Source organism: Pelobates fuscus, chromosome 1, assembly GCF_036172605.1.
Source record: "Pelobates fuscus isolate aPelFus1 chromosome 1, aPelFus1.pri, whole genome shotgun sequence".
In the NCBI taxonomy this organism is placed as follows: Eukaryota; Metazoa; Chordata; class Amphibia; order Anura; family Pelobatidae; genus Pelobates; species Pelobates fuscus.
The window spans coordinates 450,586,224-450,608,804 of NC_086317.1; the positions used below are offsets into that span (position 1 = coordinate 450,586,224).

Sequence of the window (22,581 nt, forward strand, 5' to 3'; positions counted from 1 at the left end):
GAATGGGGGGGGGGTCACCTGGGTTACATGGAAGAATGAGGGGTTACATGGAGGAATGGGGGGGTCACCTGGGTTACATGGAGGAATGGGAGGGGTCACCTGGGTTACATGGAGGAATGGGGGGGTCACATGGGTTATATGGAGGGAATTGGGGGTTACCTTCATTATTTGGTTGGGGGGGTGGCGGCAATTGGGGGTAACCTGGATTATATGGGGAGGATTGTGGGGTATGTGATATATGGCCTGAGATATATGGGGTCACCTGGGTTTAACTGGGTGATATGTGGTGCATGACCTGATAAATGTAAGGGCGACTTGAAATAAGGGGGGGTAATGATGCTGGGTGAGATCTGGGATTTGAGAGTTAAATTCGGATAAGTGAGAGGTGACTTAGAATGAAAGGGGTGGCCATAAGGTACCTCCCCCAGCTGTTGTAGAACTGCAACTCCCATGAAAGCATCACAGGAAAGAACTGGCGAAGGGCAGGTTTCTTGTGCCCACTCTTTGGGTACAGGTTACATGTGGCGAAATTATGCTATGTGATTTATGTGGTGGTCTAGAATTCAGGATGCAATGATATGGGCGGGGGTTTGTTTAGAATAATGGTCAAGTAATTAGCACAATGTTTGTCTGGACGGCAGAAAGTAGAGCAACTCTATCTGAAAGTCGAAAAAGTGTTGAAAGCAGGTTGGAGACTAATTTAGATGGTAGCCAGGGTTCAATAGTAATATTTCCAGATGGTTAGTGATGATTTTCAGTAGGATCAACATGACCTGTGTAGTGAATTGGAAGTACACAAGAAGATGTTGATTTAGAGTTGACATGTCATTGATTCGTTATGCACAGCACCAGTGGTGTAATATAGTGTGAGCAAGGTATGGCGCATATTGATGTGGCAGTGATTCTGACATGTGAGTGACTGTAATGGAGAACGGGTAACTATTCCCATTCCAGCTGATGAAAGAGCTCTATGGGAGTCGCTATTTACATCACTTTGACGTGCCAGAGCTTTGCTGCCCTACTTTAAATAAAAGGAACGCTATAACGTTATAGTGTTAGAAAAACTAACGTGTGTAGTGTTTAATATCATTTTAGATTCACCCCTCCTCACTATTAAAAAATAAATAAAATTAATAAAAAAAAAGGATTTACTTACCGTTCTAAACATTGGTGCGCCGGCCTAGACACGGTCAGACCGCTGCTGCTGGTTGAGATAATAAATTCTGATGGTATGAGCTAATCCAATGTTTCTCCCTAGTGACGACTTGGGGAGCTAATGTGCATGTGTTGCACCAATCAGCATCTTCTCATAGAAATGCATTGACTCAAGCATTCAGTATGACACCGAACTTCGGTCCTACAATCTTTGCGTACCTCATACAGGAAATTCCTTCCTGTGCGCACCTCTTACAAATAGAGGTAGCATTAGGGAGCAGTATTTACACTGCCATTTATCAGAAAAAGCACACTTACACTGCTGAGGCTACAGGCACTAGCTATTTGGCACAAAACCAACACATTAAGCAGTAGTAGTTCTGGTGCCTACAGTTGATAAGAAACATCAATTTTGTTTTCCATGTGTTGATATATATATATATATTTTTTTTAAATACACTCACAAAGAAATTATGCATTAGAGGGTATCTTATAACATTGATTGTATTAAGATAATTACAAAAAAAAGTCTTCCATTTGGTATTCCAGTTACTCATAGTATTCCTTATGTGTTTCTAGTACCCTTAGCACTGGTATACTACCTCCACACCTTTCTTTCATTTCCATTAGGGGTTACCCCTCTCCTTTCTTAGTGTACCAGAGTGAGCTGTACTCAATTTGTTTCTTGCATCATATAAATGATACTTTTTATTTAGAACGATTTTTCTATATACTAGAAATCAAACACTGAATCCAGTTCAAGCACTCATAAAATTATTAAACCGTGGGGATTTAGATTTTTGGATAATTATGTACATGAATATTTTGGGGGGATTTAAACTGAAGGAATGACATTTTGGGATGTTATTCTACAGTTTTTGTATAAGCTGTAGTGGTTATGGTGCTTAGAATGCCTCTTTAAATATTATACTAACTATGCATACCGACACATAAAATAAATTTACATGTTCCGTTCTAGAGCATGTTAAAAATGCAATCTGGTGCTTAATCTAATTTGGCAGCTAAATTAGTTGTGCACATTATATAAGCCTGGTCCTATTGTAATTCAGATTAGTATAAATGTCAGATATCATAAAAGTGTGATTTTTATTTTTTATTTTTTGTGTGTTTTTATTTTAAAATTCACTTGTGTTTAGATCTCTTAATCTTTTTTTCATCCTGTTGAGAATAGTCTTCTTAATCTGACTGCTTTGTCTTCGTTGTGAGTTTGAGTTTGATCTCATTACTTATAAACAACTGTATTGTGTTTATAAGTAATGAGATCAAAGTTAAATGGAAGAAAGAAGACAAAGCAGACATGATTATTTAGCAGAGTTATTGAAAAAAATTGTGGGAAAATAGAATAATCAATGTATTCACTTGCTTATATCAATTCTCTAGCACACATCATTTATTTCATGCAGGTAATTTTTATATTTAAAAAAAAAAAGCATGCATTTTGGTTTGTATATTGTTTGCAGCTAAAGCCATTTGCAAGTTAAACCTATAAAACACAAAATGTATATATGTGTAAAATCAGTGGCTGTTAAATGGGCACTCACTGCAGAGTCTACGGGCACACCTGTTTACACTTTTACATTTTTAATCTGGACAGTAGTCTTCACTATTAATTGTGTTTCTTTGACTTTTAGATTTTTCAAAATATGGCAATCCATCCTTGGAATTAGATGTTTTAATTTGGTACAGTTTGCTTTGCTTGTGAAAGCAAGAAATACAAAGGACTTTAGTTGTGGATTCAAAAGTTGTTTGACCGTGGAAATGCCAGTAGGGCTGTTTGCACAACTTTACGCAGTGTTATTGTCAATCTTGCATGTATATCAAAGTAAAGTTTTGTTTTAATAAAATAAATCATAATTTTTTATTGAAGGGCAGAGCCGGTGCTCACACAAGTTAGACAAAACTAGAATTCTGTGTGCTTTTCTGTACTCTTGGCAATGCTACTGGCTCAATTTGTAGCACAATATAAGCTGCTGACTATGGGGCAACCACTGAAGAAATAGTGTGCAGAACCCAGGGCCTAGTTTCCAAAATGTAGGATTTTGCTCTGACAACTCCAGTGACCCGTACCTTCCAAGATGGCGCCTGTGGGGGCCTATTCCAGTGGTCCATGATAGGATGAAAGCCTTCATGAGGACTATTTTGCTGGTAACCCGCAGGTACCACTTACCACAGGGCTGGAGGAGAATGCTCCTTCAACCATGGCTGATATTAAAGCCCTATTGCAGGACATTAAAGCCATGCGTCATGCTGATATGTTGGTGGTCCAGGATCAGGCTGCAACTCTGACAGGTCGCATTGTTATTATAGAGGAAGAACTGGGTGTCACAGACGGCTACAGATGCAGCACTCAGTACAGAAAAAGTATGGGGGGGATTTAGGCACCCGCATGGCAAGTCTTTATGATAGGGCCAAGGCCTGTTATGTTAGGTGCTGAGGAGTACCTAAGACTGTTTGTTTTTTCTGAGGGGCTCCCCCACCTTCCATACTTTTGTCCCCTAAGCATGCAGCTATTGATAGATGCCTCTGAGGACGTTTTTGTAAGGTTCCAGAGGAACTCTGACAAAACTGTGCTACTTGGGGAGGATCCCTCCCTGTCCTTCGTAGGATTCCAGCTGTCCTTTTATTGGGAGCTCTCCAGACATACCATCCTATGCAGAATGTTGTTTTGCAATGTCACTAAATTATTTAGAAAGACTAATATCTCCTACAAATGGGCCCTCATCGCTTGGTGACAAAATGAATCATCTTACCTATTTCATTGAAGCACCGACTTTTCTCAGATAGCTAGGCCTGTCAGTAGAGTCTCTTCCAACCCAAGGCTGCCATTCATTGCCCATTGGCTGAATTAGTGTTTTTTTCCATGAACTTTTTCTACCGGGATGGTTAATTTCCCTGTGTAAGACCAACAGAGTTCATCTTTATTTTGTGATGTGTATTTCTTGTTTTAGTTGCCCCAGTTTAGTAGGCTATTTTTCAGCATTTTCTCAGCAGTTTTACCCTCCACACCTTCCTAGCATGTGCCTTCCTATCCTTGAGAAATAGTTTGTAAGCAAATATTTGTATTGCTGAAGGAGGACTTTAATGACCTATGCTGTACCACTAAAACCTCAGTTAACATGTTTTTCTCAAAATATCATTTATGCACCAGCTGTGTCAGTGCTCTTTATATGTGGCTCATCCTTGCAAACTAGCATGTGATATTACAGTACGCCTGACTAGATGTAACTTTGAAGTGAATATAATTTAAAGGTACACTATAGTCACCAGAACAACTACAGCTTATTGAATTTGTTCTGGTGAGTCATTACCTTCAGGCTTTTTGCTGTAAACACTGTCTTTTCAGAGAAAATGCAGTGTTTACATTACAGCCTAGTGATAACTCCACTGGCCTTTCCTCAGATGGCTTCTAGAGATGCTTCCTGGGCCCGTGCTGCACAGTGAGCAGCACTGCCATTCAGTGTCTCTACCCTCTGCATGCAGACACTATTTTTTTTTCTTCGATCATAATGTTGTATTTTTGTAAATCTTTCTCTGACTTTTGTGCACAAATGTTAAAAATTTTCATTTGCAGCATAATATTAAAACCTAACCTACATAGTTGCAATGAGTCTGTTGTAAAATGCTAGTTACTTATTGCCCGTTTACTCACGTTTTAGTCCATTGTTATCATGCTTAAATATTTTTTTTTTTTTATTTTAACATTTCTATCATTCTCCTTTTGTTGCCACTAGCAGATATAATTTTTTTTTGTTCATATCTTCGAAAATTAACTAGCACTTCAGGTATTATTTTGTAAATATAAAATGTGAAAGGAATCTAAAGACTGTGTATGAGACAAAGAAAAAAGGTACTTTCAAAGGGACACTCCAATGCCCAAATATTTTTTTTTTTTTTTTTAAAGCATTGTTTAGTAGCATTTAATTACGTTTTTGTTTTTGGAGACACATCTTCAAACAGCTCACAAAAGCTGCAGATCTACTGTAAGAAATTAAAAGCCCTCCCATTTTTCCCCAGCTTAAACTTTTAGTAGCTGTCCAGTGAGACTTTTCAATACAGTCTTTGCAAGGCAGGTGCTCTGAGCAATTGTTTGCATCTTGTGCTTGAAATCTGCACATTTTTGTAAAAAATAAAATTAAAAAAGGGCACACGCTTCACACTTAAATCACTTTATCTCTTTAGTTTACAAAAACTTAACCTCAGAGGGGATAGGATAGTATTGTACAAATAAATTCAGAGTCAATACAAACCATTGTCTTGAAATCTATTCATAAACAGAACTATACATAGGACACAAGGTCACACATTTAAAGTCTCCCCGTTCCCGCAGAAAATCGCGGAGGAATTCCGGCTCTTTTATGAACGCTTATATAATTTGTATGAACCTACCGGTGATGTTGAGAACGCGAGACACCACGCCAGGATTCAGGACTACTTGTCCAGCACGGTCACCAGCACGATCGCCCAGGACTCGGCCCCGTTGTTGGACGCCCCGATCACCGTGGAAGAATTGGCCGCGGCCCTTAAGGCATCCAAAACCGGCAAAGCACAAGGACTGGACGGTTTTTCTACGGGGTACTACAAGGACTTCTTGGGTATACTGCTACCCTGGCTCACCAAAGCACTCAACGCAGTCGGAGAGGGCGGGACCTTGGGGGCGGAGTCCCTAGCAGCCACCATCACGGTTTTGCCTAAGCCTGGGAAGGACCCGTTACAATGTAGCAGCTACCGACCGATCTCACTATTAAATGTTAACGCCAAGCTGTTCACGAAAATCCTAGCAACCCGACTTAAACATCTCCTCCCGGCCCTAATACACACAGATCAGACAGGCTTCATTCCAGGAAGGGAGGCCCGGGAGAGCACGCTGAGACTCTTCTCTATCCATCACCACGTGAGGAAACTGGGTACACTGCTGCTCCTGTTGTCGACAGATGCTGAAAAAGCTTTTGATCGTGTCAATTGGACATATATGTTGGAGACATTGCGACAACAAGGATGTGGTCAGAGACTCCTTAAGTGGATATATATAGCAGACCACGTGCGTCTGTGTGGATTAACGGAGCCTCAACCGCGGACTTCGTAATTAACAACGGAACCGGCAGGGTTGCCCACTCTCTCCCTTGCTGTTTGCGTTGACCCTGGAACCACTGCTGCAGGCAATTCGCCAAAACCCAGACATACAGGGATATGATTGGAAGGGGGTACAACACAAGGTGGCTGCGTATGTGGACGATCTCCTCTTCTTTGTGCGCAACCCCAGGATCACACTGCCGTGCCTCCTCTCGGAATTTGACAGGTTTGGACAGATTTCCGGATTTAAGCTCAACGTCTCGAAGTGTGAGGTCTTGAACTTGACGCTCCCCACTGAGGAATACCGGTCTCTGGAATCGGAGTTCGCGTTTCACTGGTGTCACCATAAAATGAAATACCTGGGCGTCTGGGTATCTGAGGCCCCGAATTATATGTACCAACACAACTTTGCGCCCCTACTGAAGGCTATACTCTCGGACCTCTCCAAATGGGCTCACCCGCATATAACGTGGCACGGGAGGGTTGCGGTAATCAAAATGAATATTCTCCCGAGGATCTTGTACCTTATGCAGACTATACCTCTCGCGCTGCCTCTGGCTTTCTTTTCCACCTTGAAAACAGCGGTACTTAAATTTATATGGCGAGGAGGACGATCTAGAATCCGGCATGACATCATCTGCAGACCTAGACTTCACGGGGGATTGGCGGTACCGGATTTTATGAAAAATCATCAGGCCGCAGTCATGCAACGTATCCTGGACTGGCACACGACACACTCAACCAAACAATGGGTAGAACTTGACAGGGGTCTTATCGGATCAGCGCTGGAGGCAAAGATCTGGGGACACTCGAGACCCTCATCTGCTCAGCTTACCAAGGAAGGGCTAACCCTACAGACTCTGCTGAGCTGGGGGACTGTACGAGAACAAATCCACATATCCCCCACTCCCAGCCCGATGATGCCAATTACACATAATGCGGCCGTAGGTGGGGGACTCCCCCCTGATGCTTTGCCTATACAGGAAAATAGGTCGTACATTCCCATACATAAAGCTCTCGAAGGCGGGAGACTGAAGCCCCTTCCCTCGCTACTGGGAGACAGAACACTGACTCACCTCCACCGATTCAGGTATCTTCAACTGCAACACTTCTACGAATCCCTACCACACAAAGATAGACTGCACAGAGACCTCACGTGGTTCGAGGGTCTGTGCGACCGAGGCACCAACATGGAACACGCGATCTCCGCGCTGTATCAACATCTCCTAACAGGGAACTCACCTGTGGCTACAACATTCAAAAGGCAATGGGAAGACCCATTGCCTTTGGTAAAACACTTTCGACGCAGCAATGGGACACGGCATTGCTCTGGCAACATAAAAGCTCTTTGAGCTCATACTTCCAAGAAATGAATTATAAATTGCTCTCCTTCTGGTATAGGACACTTGTCTTACTAAACCGTATATTCCCCTCAATACCCCAGACGTGCTGGAGGTGCCAAGAATCCCGCGGCACAGTGCTACACATCTGGTGGGAATGCGGAGCTATCACCTCATACTGGGAAATGATCAGGGAAACAATCGTACATATTATGGGGGACCTCCCGGACTGGTCAGCGGAACTGGCATTGCTGCATATCACGTCACAATCCATATCATCTTATAAGAAATCGATCTTGAGGCACTTGCTTAATGCCGCCAAAGCCAACATCCCGGCTCACTGGAAAAAGACTGAAATTCCCACCAAAAAGAGTGGATCCACAGAGTGGAAGAGATCCAAGGCGCAGAAGAAGCATACGCGACCCTAACTGGCCGGGGAACAAGACACGCAGAGACGTGGCAGCCGTGGTTCTTGTACATCTCCCGCTGCCGCGAGGGGGGAGTTGCGCTGGGACCCGCGGTGGGGGCACGGCCCGGTACGCAGTCAGCTGGAGGGAACACGTCCCGTGTAACCTGAATACCCCTTCCCCTTGATTTCCCCCCCACCCCTCTCGTCTACTTGCTGAGGCCCGAATCTGGGGCCGGTTGGGTTAGTCTCGAGTTGCTGGAGAGTGAACTACGAGACGTATGCACGACCCAATACACCTGGGGAGTAGCAGGTATGACAAGAACATACGCTTACTGAGTAACATGACTAACGCAAAGACGTTCACCTGGGGATACGTAATTCCAAGACAATCTGTGGGATCAATGCCTGCCGTTTAACAGGACTGTGGCTCACATGACGAACACTTGTCCACTACACTCCCACCGACTAGACAGACGCATGACTTGGTCCACCCTCGTGCAGGAGTAGCACCCATATTACATGCCATCTCAACATATCTATCACGACGCACAGGGGTGAGGACCCGAGCGCCTCAATTAAGGTGGAGGGATACCTGGACAACGCACGAGCTCTGCCGAAAGTGAGGGTTAACGGGAAACTCGTTGTTCCGGGTGCTAGGCTCGGGTTGGGTGCTCTTTCAGGCCCCGACTTAGGCCTGGTGTCGGGAACATCGATGTCTCAGCATGATGCTACATCCACTATTATTAGTTATTCGCCTGCATGCCGACTACTACGCTGCTGTATACCGAACCCTTTATGATTCAGACAATTTGTTGGGGCGCCTTTAAAGCAAATTCTTACGCCTACACGTATGCTTAATGGCAGGTATAACACCAGGTGTACTCCTCCCGGGTACACCGAACGCAAACTCTCGAATGTAAATACAGGTGTAGTTTTGTATATAACGATTGCACACGTTCGTCTTGGATACGATGCTAACATTTGATCCCCGTAAGGATGGATTTTGTTGCCTTGTTAATAAGTGTATTATCGGTTGTGTATATTCTGTTCACGGAATCTTGGTTTTCACCTGCTTGTACTCTACTCATTTTATTTTCTTTACATGCCCAGACCTGCGTGTCTTACTTTACTTTCATAATATGCCAAATATGCTCATAAATCAATAAACAGATTTACAAAAAAAAAAAGGTCACACATTTAGACTGGAAGAAAGGAGATTTAGGCTGAGGCAAAGGAAAGGGTTCACAAAATAAAGATGAACTCTGTTGGTCTCACACAGGGAAGAGGCTGAGTTTGATGGACATGTTTCTATTGAGCTATGAAACTTCAGCAAGCTAAAGTGCTTTATAGGTCTGGAGTGTCCCTTCAGTGTCTCATGCAATTCCACTGTTTTGTTGATCTGCCTATAGTTGGATTCAGACGTCTCCCTATCAATGAATTTATTTTTCCAATCACATTAAAATATAATTGGAAATCGAATTGCAAGACATTTGCAATAAAAAAAAACAAAAAACTAGTTTGGCTATTTTAGCTTTAATTTTGTGATATTCTGCAAGTTTCAATTCAGTTTAGTTAGTGTATGAAGTCAAACATCCGTTTTTTTTGTTGTTGCCATAGTTGCAGGATTATTTGGTAGTGGTTTAAGTCTTAAACCACTACCAAATAATCCTACAACTATGGCCACTACCAAATAATCCTACAACTATGGCCACTACCAAATAATCCTACAACTATGGCCACTACCAAATAATCCTACAACTATGGCCACTACCAAATAATCCTACAACTATGGCCACTACCAAATAATCCTACAACTATGGCCACTACCAAATAATCCTACAACTATGGCCACTACCAAATAATCCTACAACTATGGCCACTACCAAATAATCCTACAACTATGGCCACTACCAAATAATCCTACAACTATGGCAACAAAAAAAAAACGGATGTTTGACTTCATACACTAACCAAACAAAGAACTGAAACTTGCAGAATAAGATGTTTTAATGTGCATTAACAGAAGCTGTGTGCATTTTGGCTGTGCAGATGATAGGAAGCTTTTTAAAGACTAGTTTGCTATAAAATATGTTTTGTAAGGTGATATGTCTCCATTAAACAAATCTGGTCTGAACTAGTTTAGATGGGTCAGACCAATACAGTGACTGTCATTGTAGGTTGTAGGTGAAACTTGATAGAAACTGTATGACAGTAGCATTCTCAGTATTTACACAACATATTGAACAATGTTACGTTTTTGTAACTTATGTGAATGCTTTGTCTGTAATTTTTATTTTATGTATATACATATTTATATAGATTTTTTTTTTTAAAAGCATGCTAAGACCTACCTAAAAACAAAAAATACTTTTCAAAATATTTGAATGCCCTGTTGCAGAATGTTGAAACGTAAAATGATCTTAACCCCTTGTACAGGTTCTGAAAGTTGAAATGCGCACTTTGTTCCACTGCAATTTCAAGGTTTCTCTTTAAGTTCACTCATACATATTATAGGTTTGTTTTTAAAGGAACGAAAAGGCATTTGTTGTATTATCCTAAATGTTTATCTTACACAACATGAGAGGACCACTATAGGCACCCAGACCACTTCAGCTTAAAGAAGTGGTCTGGGTGCCAGGTCCAGCTAGGTTTAACCATTTTTTCTATAAACATAGCAGTTTCAGAGAAACTGCTATGTTTAATTTAGGGTTAATCCAGCCTCTAGTGGCTGTCTCATTGACAGCCGCTAAAGGCGCTTCCGCGCTTCTCACTGTGATTTTCACAGTGAGAAGACGCTGCCGTCCATAGGAAAGCATTGAGAATGCTTTCCTATGAGACTGGCTGGCTGAATGCGCGCGCGGCTCTTGCCGCGCATGCGCATTCAGCCGAGGAGAAGAGGTGGAGGAGAGTCCCCCGCCCGGCGCTGGAGAAAGAGAGTCCCCCGCCCTAGAGTCTGCGGGAGTGGGACCCTGAGCGTGGGGGCACCTTCAGGGCACTATAGTGCCAGGAAAACGAGTATGTTTTCCTGGCACTGTAGTGGTCCTTTAAGCATGAATATAATGTTAAGAATGGGGGGAAAAGAAAAAACAAAACTACAATTTTGCTCATAATATTTTGTGCAACTAAAAACGTGCAACTAAAGGAAAATAACACAAAATAGATTCACATATCAGTCTTGATCTGTCTGATCTAGAATCATTTTTGGTAGTTAACACTTCCCACCCAACCCTGTACCAACTCTACCCTACTGCTATGTTTGCACGAACCTAAAACCTATCATAACCTTACCAATAACCATAACTGTAAGGCAGCATTAGCCTTACTCTAGCTCTACCCCTATTCCTAAAGGATTTTCTCTGCTAATATCAGTACTGATAACAGCAGAAGAATTTCCAAGTTTTACAAAAACAGTAGAGTACAATCCATGACTGCCATCTACTGGCTGTTTGCAGCATGATAGGGAGATCTCCCTCTCATTCGGTAGCTCTGGCATGTAGTCCCTGCCAGTCACAGTGTGATTGGTGCTGGGAATCTGTCAAAGGTCGCCACTGATCACAATCAGCAAGGTAGCATGATGAGTTTATTCAGACCTTGGGTGTCTCCATCAGAAAGCACACAGACTGAGAATCACTTTGGCTGAGCGCAATTGCTGAGCTGCGGAGATTTAAAGAGCTGTAGGCAGTGCTCACTTTGACATACAGCTGAGCTTTTGTGGTGCTAGTGAGGGGACCACTTTAAACACACTTGCTGCATTTATATGTATATAAAACCGTATGTTTTTGTTTCATGTGTCAAACTGAATTCCTGATCATTTTTATAACCAGGAAAATAAAATTCTGTTGTTGTACCCATAACCTAATAAAACTCCTTACAGTGCAACTAGAAAAATTATTACAGCACATAAATTCAAAATATACAAAGTATTTAGGCCAAATGTTGTAAATGCATCAAAGTGTGTTGATACCTGGAGCTGTAGTGCTCCTTTATGAAAAAGTGTGTGTGTGTGTATGTATGTGTGTGTATATATATTTATTTGTAGTCAGGGACAAAAGCCAAATTGATGAGTAAGTCGGTTGTTGTGTGCCGGAACTGACGTGCGAGTAGGGCTGTAAAATAAGAGGGCCACCAGGTTGGTGATGTAATAATGGGAGTGGAGGGTGTGCCAAGCGATCAGCAGTGGCCTGGGTAGGAGGGATACCCATTGTTTTAAATGCCAGGCAACCCCTCCCCCAACTACCGGACTCAAGAAATCATGGTTTTAAATGTATTTCTGCAGCTACCGTTTGTAATGGATGCGGTCTTAAACATTGCTTTTATTAAACCCATGCATATCCGGTGTTAATGCAACTTCGATGCATTTTATATAACTTTTGTCCTAAACATTTCGCTGTTATGGCAATTTTAATGTCCCATAATGCCTTGGGCGTATGCATGTGTTCAGGCATCTAACAGGGAAAATATGTATGTGCGCATGCGCACATACAATCTTCTTGCAAGGCAAAGCATGTTCATCAAAAAAAATGGCTAATTAAAAACACTTCTAGTTGGTTATTAGATCGTACTGTATAAACTGTGATTTTCAGTACTACCCAATTGGGAAAATTGTGCCGTTTTAAAAAGTTCATGAAAATGGAGGACAGCTCATGTGAATAAGTATGTAAATGTGACAAGCTGCTGGAGGAGTTGTTAATTTAGTAGTTGTTAATCACAGACACACTAGGGCAGTGGTAGTCAACCTTTTTCTACCTACCGCCCACTAATGCATCTTTTTGGTTGAAAAAATGTCCTTACCGCCCACCAGTTTTCGCGCAAGTGCAGAATATTTTTTAGAAAGGAGGGTGTTATAAAAAAAATAAACGTATGTACATTTATCTCTTTATTTCTACTTAATGCATGTTTATAATTTTTTTAACTTAGAAAATAAAGTAAATTGAAATTACCTTTACTAGTGATTAATGATGTGATCAATGATGTTGATGCTGCGAGACTAAATATTTGATATCTGGTTAGATTTTCGTAAGGAACAAACAAAGGTCTCTTTCGGTGATATTCAGACGACTTCTCTGTTTGCACATAATATGATTTCTCCTCTCTCCTCAATTCCCCTCCCCACTTTTTTTTCCATTTTTTCTATTTTCTTACTATAGCAATGCCCAGTAGGAAGGCTGAGCCAGGTAGCCCACTTACTATAGTCCACTATAACAGACAGGCACACAAGACATACAGACACACAGACAGGCACACATACATACAGACACACACACATAAGACATACAGACACATACACACATGCAGACACACATACAAAGACACATACATAAGACACATACATTCAAAGACATACACACACACACACACACACTACATACATACAAAGACACATACATAAGACACACACAAGACATACAAAGACACACACACACACGACATACATACAAAGACACACACACAAACAAACACACATTATATTTAAGTCACCCTCCTGTTTCCTACCTTTAAGGTGCAGGAGGGTGACTTTCCCTGGGGTCCAGTGGTGGCTCAGGTGGATGGGAGTCAGAGTTCCCACTCTGACTCCCTGGTCTTCCTCCCGCGCGGCTCTCAGTGTTAGCTGGGAGGGGTGACGTGCAGTCACTTCCTCCCAGCTCTGTGATGTCCTCACAGGGGGCCCGGTAGTGCTGTTAAAGCGCCCAGTGCTGACCGGGCCCCCTTACAATCTACATCCATCGGGTGGCCCTGACAGCATGGACCACCCGATGGACACCTTGGAAGGCGGCGGTACCTGGTCGCAGTGGTACCGCCGGCTCGCACCCGCCCGCCCAGTCTATCAAAACGAGGAAATCCCTACCGCCCACCTGGAATCCTGAAACGCCCACTAGTGGGCGGTAGGGACCAGGTTGACGACCCATGCACTAGAGGCTCCTAATAATGAGCTGAGTAGAGACAAGTTTTTAAAATTAAACATTTATTATGGAAACAAGTGATATGGTGTTGGCATAGGTAGTTATGGTGCTTGGAGGGACACATTATACAAGATACAGGTTTCAAGAATGAATTAATGCAAAACATCTAGGATTTATATTGCTTCTGTGGCGAAACCGACCTCGCCACGTGTCCTTGGAGGGGGCTGATTGCCCGCCTCTTGCCTTTGGACTATGGACCAGACTTTATGGGAATGTGATACCCCAGATAGCCATACCATGGAGCCTATTCATATAATGAAAGACTATGGGAAAGACTTTAGCTCCATGGCAATTGTACTGTGTGAGTAGGATCTGCGCGCTATTCGGTAGTTTTGTGCGTGCAGATCCCAGCTATCTGGGGATAGGTGAAATGTCTGTGTGTTATGTGTAAATGTGACTTTATGTATTTTAAAGTGTTTTATGTTGTTTTGCAACCATGTGGTTAATGGAGTCTGCCTTTAGTCCTGGGTAATTGGATTACTTCTCCAATTAACTCCAGGGCAGAAGGGAGGAAACCAGGGTGCATTGTGGGGATGTTTTTCTGCCAGCCAGAAAGGAACAAAAGATACTTTTAGTAACTTTTGAACCCCTGGTCGGATTCATGCCATTTTTTAATATGTTGTTCCCCTGAATGGATTGATTGTGGATATGTATTTTTATGTGAATGTGATGTATGGTTTTAAAGTTATGTCTGCCTTTAGTCCTGGGTAATTGGATTACTTCTCCAATTAACTCCAGGGCAGAAGGGAGGAAACCAGGGTGCATTGTGGGGATGTTTTTCTGCCAGCCAGAAAGGAACAAAAGATACTTTTAGTAACTTTTGAACCCCTGGTCGGATTCATGCCATTTTTTAATATGTTGTTCCCCTGAATGGATTGATTGTGGATATGTATTTTTATGTGAATGTGATGTATGGTTTTAAAGTTATGAAAGTTGTGTAAAAGTATATTTTACACTGTATGCATAATGGGATTATGTGTCACACTAAGGGGAGGGGATGTGTGGGAGGTAACATCTATGTCATTGGTTCTTTTATGCCTCCCCCTGGGTGTGGCCTGTATGTGTGAGTTGGAAATAAAAGCCAGGCTGGATGAGCCAGTCCAGAGTTCCTGTTTTACCCTCAAAGTGATGTGTCGTCTCATTATTGGGGGAAGGATTTATTGCATGCTGTTCCAGTTGACTGCTAGGAGTACAAGCCTATTCGTATGGTTCCTATTCAATGGTCTACAGCATTCATATGCTTGGGAGAATTTAAAGGTTTCTCGGATTCGGTGATTGTGGTGTCTGCCAGAGTGCTTGGAGTCCTCAGGAAGCACTAGGAGCATCCATTAACGGAGGTACCAAGTCGGGGTGCCAGGTGATCCGTTACATTGGTGGCAGCGGTGGGATGGCGTCCTAGTGCGAGGAGAAGCAGCTCAGAGACACTGGTAACGTTTGGAATTACAAATTGAGGGCAACGCTAGTATCCGTACAGCGCCCCTGGCTACAGCAGGATGGAATCAGCTAGTTTTTGGACAGCGTTCCATGATGAGGAGGAGGAGGCGGCCGCGGACTACAGGGATGCAGACAGAAAGGAAGTCTGGTATGATGCCCTGGAAGACGCCCAGTGGCGGCGAGGTGAGAGTCTCCCCAGTGATGAGCAGCGGCTACAGAAGCGTGTGGCGATGCGCATGTATCTATTGGGAGAGCAGCCCCTGGATGAGTGGGTGACAAGACTAGAGACCCTGGTATGGCGAGAGATCTGGCTAGACAACGCATACCAGGCCCTCTGGTGGCATACCATTCAACTTACCCCCTGGACGGCCGAGCACGACTTACCGGAGGGGGATGATTATGATGGCCCGGGTTTATTATGGGATGCCTTGGAGGACGACATTGATCTTGGCAGCACGGAGGGGTCTAGGTTTTGGGACATCTACGACTACCGGATGGGCATGTATGTCTGGGCTGACGAATGCGAGGTGAGCAAAGACATGACCCACCTGGTAACAAGGGAGTGGGAGCTGGAGCAGGACTACCAACACCTGCTCAGCGTCGTGCAGCTCCAACCTACCCGACAAGCAGAACCAGACCTCATAGACTGGTCCTGGAGAGACCCACAGATGGCAGGTGGAGATGGGATCGAGGTCTCTCTACTGGCCCTACAGGGATTCTGGGCAGTCGGCCCAGATCCCCAGCGGCAGGTTACAGTTCAGAGAGAGGAGCTTGTTACACCCTCTCTCCAGCGGCAGCCTAACCCACCAAGGGGAGACCGTAAGCCCCACACCAGCGCAGATGGGACCATGGTCTCTGCGCCCAAGTTACAGGGAGCTGAAGGAGCCGTCCTCCCTCCCCAGCGGCAGTGTGATTTGTTGGGAATTGGGAGCCCGGTCTCCATTCCCCAGCGGCAGAGTATCCAGCAGGGAATAGAGAGCCCATCCCCCTTTCCCCCACAGCAGGACTCTGTGCTGGGAGGAGAGACAGTCGGTCTCCCTCCGCAGAGACGGGAAGTATGCATGGGAGAGGAGATTGTTACCACCTCTCCCCAGCGGCGGATCATTAATGTACAGGGAATAGAGAGCCCAGTCTCCATTCCCCAGCGGCAGAGTGTTCTAATGGGAGAGGAGCTGGTTACCACCTCTCCCCAGCGGCAGCTTAATGTACCAGGGGGAGACTGTAAGCCCCACACCTGTGCAGATGGGACCGTGGTCTCTGCACTTCCAGCACAGGGGGTAGGGACGGTCGGTCCTGCCCCCCCACAACAGGGCTGTTTAGCCAAAGGGGAGACAGTCTGTCTCCAGCAGCAGAGCTGTGTAACTAAAGGGGAGACAGTCGGTCTCCAGCAGCAGAGCTGTGTAACTCAAGGGGAGACAGTCGGTCTCCAGCAGCAGAGCTGTGTAACTCAAGGGGAGACAGTCGGTCTCCAGCAGCAGAGCGGTGTAACTCAAGGGGAGACAGTCGGTCTCCAGCAGCAGAGCGGTGTATTTAAAGGGGAGACAGTCGGTCTCCAGCAACCAGGCTCCAACCAGACTACTCCCGTGGTAGTGCTGGCAACAGGACAGAGTACCGCTGGTCTCTGCCCCCTCAGCAACCTACCAAGGCAGCCTACCAGTCCCCCACACATCCGTGGTGAGGCACCTGAACCTGGACAAGATTCTCCCTCACCCAGGTGTAGTAACTGTTTATTGTGGGTGGGCTGCTCTGCTGTTTCTGTCTTGTGGGTGGGCTGCTGGACTAACAAGGGCACTGACCGGCAGGAGGTCAAGTACCCTGTTAGTCTGGGGGGTAAAGGGGAGAAGTGTGGCGAAACCGACCTCGCCACGTGTCCTTGGAGGGGGCTGATTGCCCGCCTCTTGCCTTTGGACTATGGACCAGACTTTATGGGAATGTGATACCCCAGATAGCCATACCATGGAGCCTATTCATATAATGAAAGACTATGGGAAAGACTTTAGCTCCATGGCAATTGTACTGTGTGAGTAGGATCTGCACGCTATTCGGTAGTTTTGTGCGTGCAGATCCCAGCTATCTGGGGATAGGTGAAATGTCTGTGTGTTATGTGTAAATGTGACTTTATGTATTTTAAAGTGTTTTATGTTGTTTTGCAACCATGTGGTTAATGGAGTCTGCCTTTAGTCCTGGGTAATTGGATTACTTCTCCAATTAACTCCAGGGCAGAAGGGAGGAAACCAGGGTGCATTGTGGGGATGTTTTTCTGCCAGCCAGAAAGGAACAAAAGATACTTTTAGTAACTTTTGAACCCCTGGTCGGATTCATGCCATTTTTTAATATGTTGTTCCCCTGAATGGATTGATTGTGGATATGTATTTTTATGTGAATGTGATGTATGGTTTTAAAGTTATGAAAGTTGTGTAAAAGTATATTTTACACTGTATGCATAATGGGATTATGTGTCACACTAAGGGGAGGGGATGTGTGGGAGGTAACATCTATGTCATTGGTTCTTTTATGCCTCCCCCTGGGTGTGGCCTGTATGTGTGAGTTGGAAATAAAAGCCAGGCTGGATGAGCCAGTCCAGAGTTCCTGTTTTACCCTCAAAGTGATGTGTCGTCTCATTATTGGGGGAAGGATTTATTGCATGCTGTTCCAGTTGACTGCTAGGAGTACAAGCCTATTCGTATGGTTCCTATTCAATGGTCTACAGCATTCATATGCTTGGGAGAATTTAAAGGTTTCTCGGATTCGGTGATTGTGGTGTCTGCCAGAGTGCTTGGAGTCCTCAGGAAGCACTAGGAGCATCCATTAACGGAGGTACCAAGTCGGGGTGCCAGGTGATCCGTTACAGCTTCATACATGTTATATTAAATAGAACAATTCAGTGTTCCCCATTAAAACAAATACATTGAAATAGTAGGCCATTCGTGTTTTTGTTTTGATTTAAACACATCTGAAATCTGTATGATAGCCTGTTTTACAAATTTTATAAATTAAGAATGTTTGTTTATGAAGAAACGAAACCTCTACCGCACAGTGTCAGGCAGCCTATGTATTTCCTGTTATGTGGTGTGTGTAGGTGTATGCAATATGCCACTTCCTTTATCTGTTTCAAACCGTTTTACTAGTTGTAGATTTTATTAAATGTTCCACAACATGCTCATGTTTGCAGATCTAATTAAGTACAGAATGCCAGGTCGTTCGGTAGCACTCAATCTGTGCAGCGTTGCTGTTTTGATCTTTAGGATATTATCAGCTTTTTCTGGTTCAGTTTGCTCTGTATTTTAAAAATATTTGATGAGCGGAATTGCTCAGTAAAATAATAGAAGCTAATGATTCACAATTTATTGAACCGTTATGCTAAGCTCCCAGTTGTATGTGAAGTGTGTACATAACTCATGCAAAACATGGAGAAATTTTAGTTCCAGGGTCTGTTTGAAAGGCTCTCTTGGACCTGCAGCTATGATAAGTATATATTTTATACAAATAAAAGTAAAGCTGTACAGTAAACGGCGAGAATGAAGTATTTTAGAAAGAAAGGTAGACAGGGATAAGATGTCTGCTGCAAAGCGTCTTCTCTATGTATCATAATGAAAATACAATTAGACTTATGATTATTGGCCTTTAAAAGCCTTGCATCATTTACTTGACTATTTTTCTGCTTTTGTTATTTAGCAACCACTGAGCACCCACCTGCTACTACTCCAGCTAATAGCACCACTATTAATGCGACAACTCCTGAGACTAAAACAAACCCTACGTTGGCTCCATCTTTACCACCTGCGACCATTTCTAATACATCGGTACCTGGCAACACTACAAAAGGACCCGCGGTTTCTACTACAGGTAATCTCCGCATGCACTCTTCTGTATTTCTCTTGTATGGCTTTGTGAGCGTGTAGGCGTGCGTCTGCCAACCAAAAATTCAATCTGACCTCTGTGTCCAAAATCTGGCTTTGCTTCTGATAAGGAAGTAGACGTTGATTTGTTTGTATCCAGCATACTGAATAACAGACAGGCAGAAAGTTTTCTCTTTTGTACTGTTGTTAAACTTAAGTAATGCCTGAATGCGCTTCATATATGTCATCTAAGTTGATATGACTGCCTCAATTCCCCAATGCATAATAACATTTGAAAGGCTCTGAAGGTCAGAAGACTATGAGAGTTATTGGTTGTGTTTGCTGCAAGTACTTTTGCAGAACTCAAATGAGAGCAGGACATTAAACGTTACTGATAAAACGGTTATTGGATCAGACAACATACACTGTCAGAGTGTCATAGGAATTTTTTTAATTTTTTTTGTTAGACTTCAGGTGCAAGATTCTATTCTTTACAAGGATCACTGCTCTATAATCTAGGTTAGAAACATATTTATGCATGCTAAGCTTTGAGACATTCCACAATTTGTAAGTGGGTTTCTGGATAGACTTTGTTAGTAGCTTGTATTACACGTAAGCAGCTATCATTATACTTTGTTCCCTGTGATTGTTTAGTAGGACTGCATAAGACAGCATAATTCTGATCCTCTCCTCTTGGCTTAGATTTGTGTTCCTTCTGTGTTTAGAGTGTGAATTACAAGTAATTGAAAGTGAATTTAAACATGTAGGCCTAGATAGCCTAATTACAAACATTCTTCAAGTCATTTCTGTTTCCAGTTTGGTGGTTGTGACAGAAACCGGTTATTGGACTGTTTTGTCGACTCTGAGCCCATACACACAGTCTTAGCTGGCAAGGGGAGGCTCTGGTGTTTTGAGGAGTTGGACACCTCATTGTCCGGTAGCTCCGTGGAGCAACCGTGAACTGCCCTTTACGTTTTTATAGTGGAAGGGATTAATGCTTTGAGTCCATCCTATTTACTAATTTGCAGTGTAAATTAATTTGATCCTGGAATGAGTGTAATGATTGGATTTGAATTGCATAATATGCCACTAAAGTAATGTAAATACAATTGAAGAATGCATCACAAGGCTAATACATTATACGTAATTTGAGTCCCCAACAAAAAAAATAAAACGTTAAACGACAACAATATTTTTAATGCTTTATATATGTTAGATTGGATTACCCGTATTAGTCCAGTAAACAAGATGCCTATATATATATATATATATATATATATATATATATATATAATCAGATTAATTTCAATGCCCCGGTGCTCCACCATGGAACTTGGATACAGATTAAATCCTGGGAAGAAGTGGGTGCGAGTGGGTCTGAAACATTGACTCTGCACTTTTAAAATCTTTGTTACTATTTTCTAACCACAAGTTCTACGAGTGCTCACTTCTTCCCAGCATTTAAAATAAATAAATAAATATATATATATATATATATATATATATATATATATATATATTCCATGTACAGACAGAATATACATTGAGTAATTTATATAGATTTAAATTTTACATTATTATAACAAATACCTTTCCAGTTCCTAAAATTGCACCGCTTAGAGTAACTGACTGCAGTTTCAAGCACCAGCATCCAGGAGCCTCTTAACCTACAGGGTTATAAACTAGTGAGTGAGCCAAAGTAAATTCAGGGGGAAAACTAAGGCAACCAGCTAAAATAAAAAAAAATCTAATTGATTCAATGCTTTCCTATAGGGAAGCTCTAAATCACGTGGAAAGCGTCACACATTTACATTTATATAGATTTAAATTTTACATTATTATAACAAATACCTTTCCAGTTCCTAAAATTGCACCGCTTAGACTGAGTAACTGACTGCAGTTTCAAGCACCAGCATTCAGGAGCCTCTTAACCTACAGGGTTATAAACTAGTGAGTGAGCCAAAGTAAATTCAGGTGGAAAACTAAGGCAACCAGCTAAAATAAAAAAAAATCTAATTGATTCAATGCTTTCCTATAGGGAAGCTCTAAATCACGTGGCAAGCGTCACACATTTACATTAGGTCCCCCAACTGCCCTGACGTCTCAGGAGGAGGAGAGACCTCTGCACTGGAATTAAGGCAACTTAATCAATGGATTTAAAACCCTTTACAACCTCAGATGAACAACAACACATGACATATTACACAGTGTCTTGATTGCTATAACAAAAATAAAGCCAAAATGGAGAAGCCGTGTGTGTGTGTGTGTGTGTGTGTGTGTGTGTGTGTGTGTGTATATATATATATATATATATATATATATATATATATATATATATATATATATATATAATATGTATGTATGCGAGAGAGATGTACTTGTATGCAATTACATAATCATTGTTTGGTAATGAATATCTAATGTTTTAAAGTGTTTTTTGGGGGAAATTTCTAATACTTTCGTTTTATACATGCTTCGTTAAGGATCAACACTTTCATTTTCAAAGGTAAGGGCAGTCTAGTGAGATTTTATTTCACAACTCTAATTTCTTTTTAATTCTATTTTACAATTCACTTTCATGTAGAGACCTTATCAAAGCCTCAATATAATACAAGTAGTATTTGCAAATACAAATTATTCAGCCTCTTGTGTCTGATTTAAAATTCAATCAACAGAGCAGGAGATAAGAATTTCAAAAGTAAACACACTGTACTGTAAGATCTGAGTAAAAATTAAACAATTTCTTTCACGAAGTCTCTGTGAGTCACAGCCAGGGGAGGTGTGGCTAGGACAGCATAAACAGAAACAAAAGCAATTTATTTTTTAACCCCTTCAGGACCGGCCTGTTTTTGCGATGTTTGTACGTTAAGGACCAGAGCAGTTTTAACACTTTTGTGGTGTTTGTGTTTAGCTGTAATTTTCCGCTCTCTCATTTACGGTTCCCATACAAGTTATATATTGTTTTTTTCACGACAAGAAGGGCTTTCTTTACATACCAGTATTTATATTATGTCATATATTGTATTTAAAAAAAATAATGAAATATGGTGAAAAATAAAAAAAAAAAAACATGTTTTTGGACTTTTACTTGAAAAATCTTTTACTTATCTACAAAAGCTAATGAAAAAAACTGCTAAATAGATTCAAAATTTTGTCCCGAGTTTAAAAACACCCAGTGTTTACATGCTTTATTGCTTTTTTTGCAAGTTATAGGCCTATAAATACAAGTAGGAAATTGCTGTTTCAATATATATATATTTTAAATGTATCAATAGTGACATTGTTACACCGTTATCTGTCATAAATCCCCGAAACACACCTAACATGTACATATTTTTTAAAGTAGACAACCC

At 42.2% G+C, this 22,581-nt stretch overlaps 1 protein-coding gene across 1 annotated transcript in view; it reads left to right on the forward strand.

Moving 5' to 3' along the window:
• Positions 1-22,581, forward strand: part of LOC134598929 (UV excision repair protein RAD23 homolog B-like) — a 40,839-nt gene that overhangs the window by 14,827 nt on the left and 3,431 nt on the right. The window contains exon 2 of the mRNA XM_063444927.1: positions 19,065-19,235. Coding sequence (XP_063300997.1) covers positions 19,065-19,235 — 171 coding nt within the window. The remainder of the gene's footprint in view (positions 1-19,064; positions 19,236-22,581) is intronic.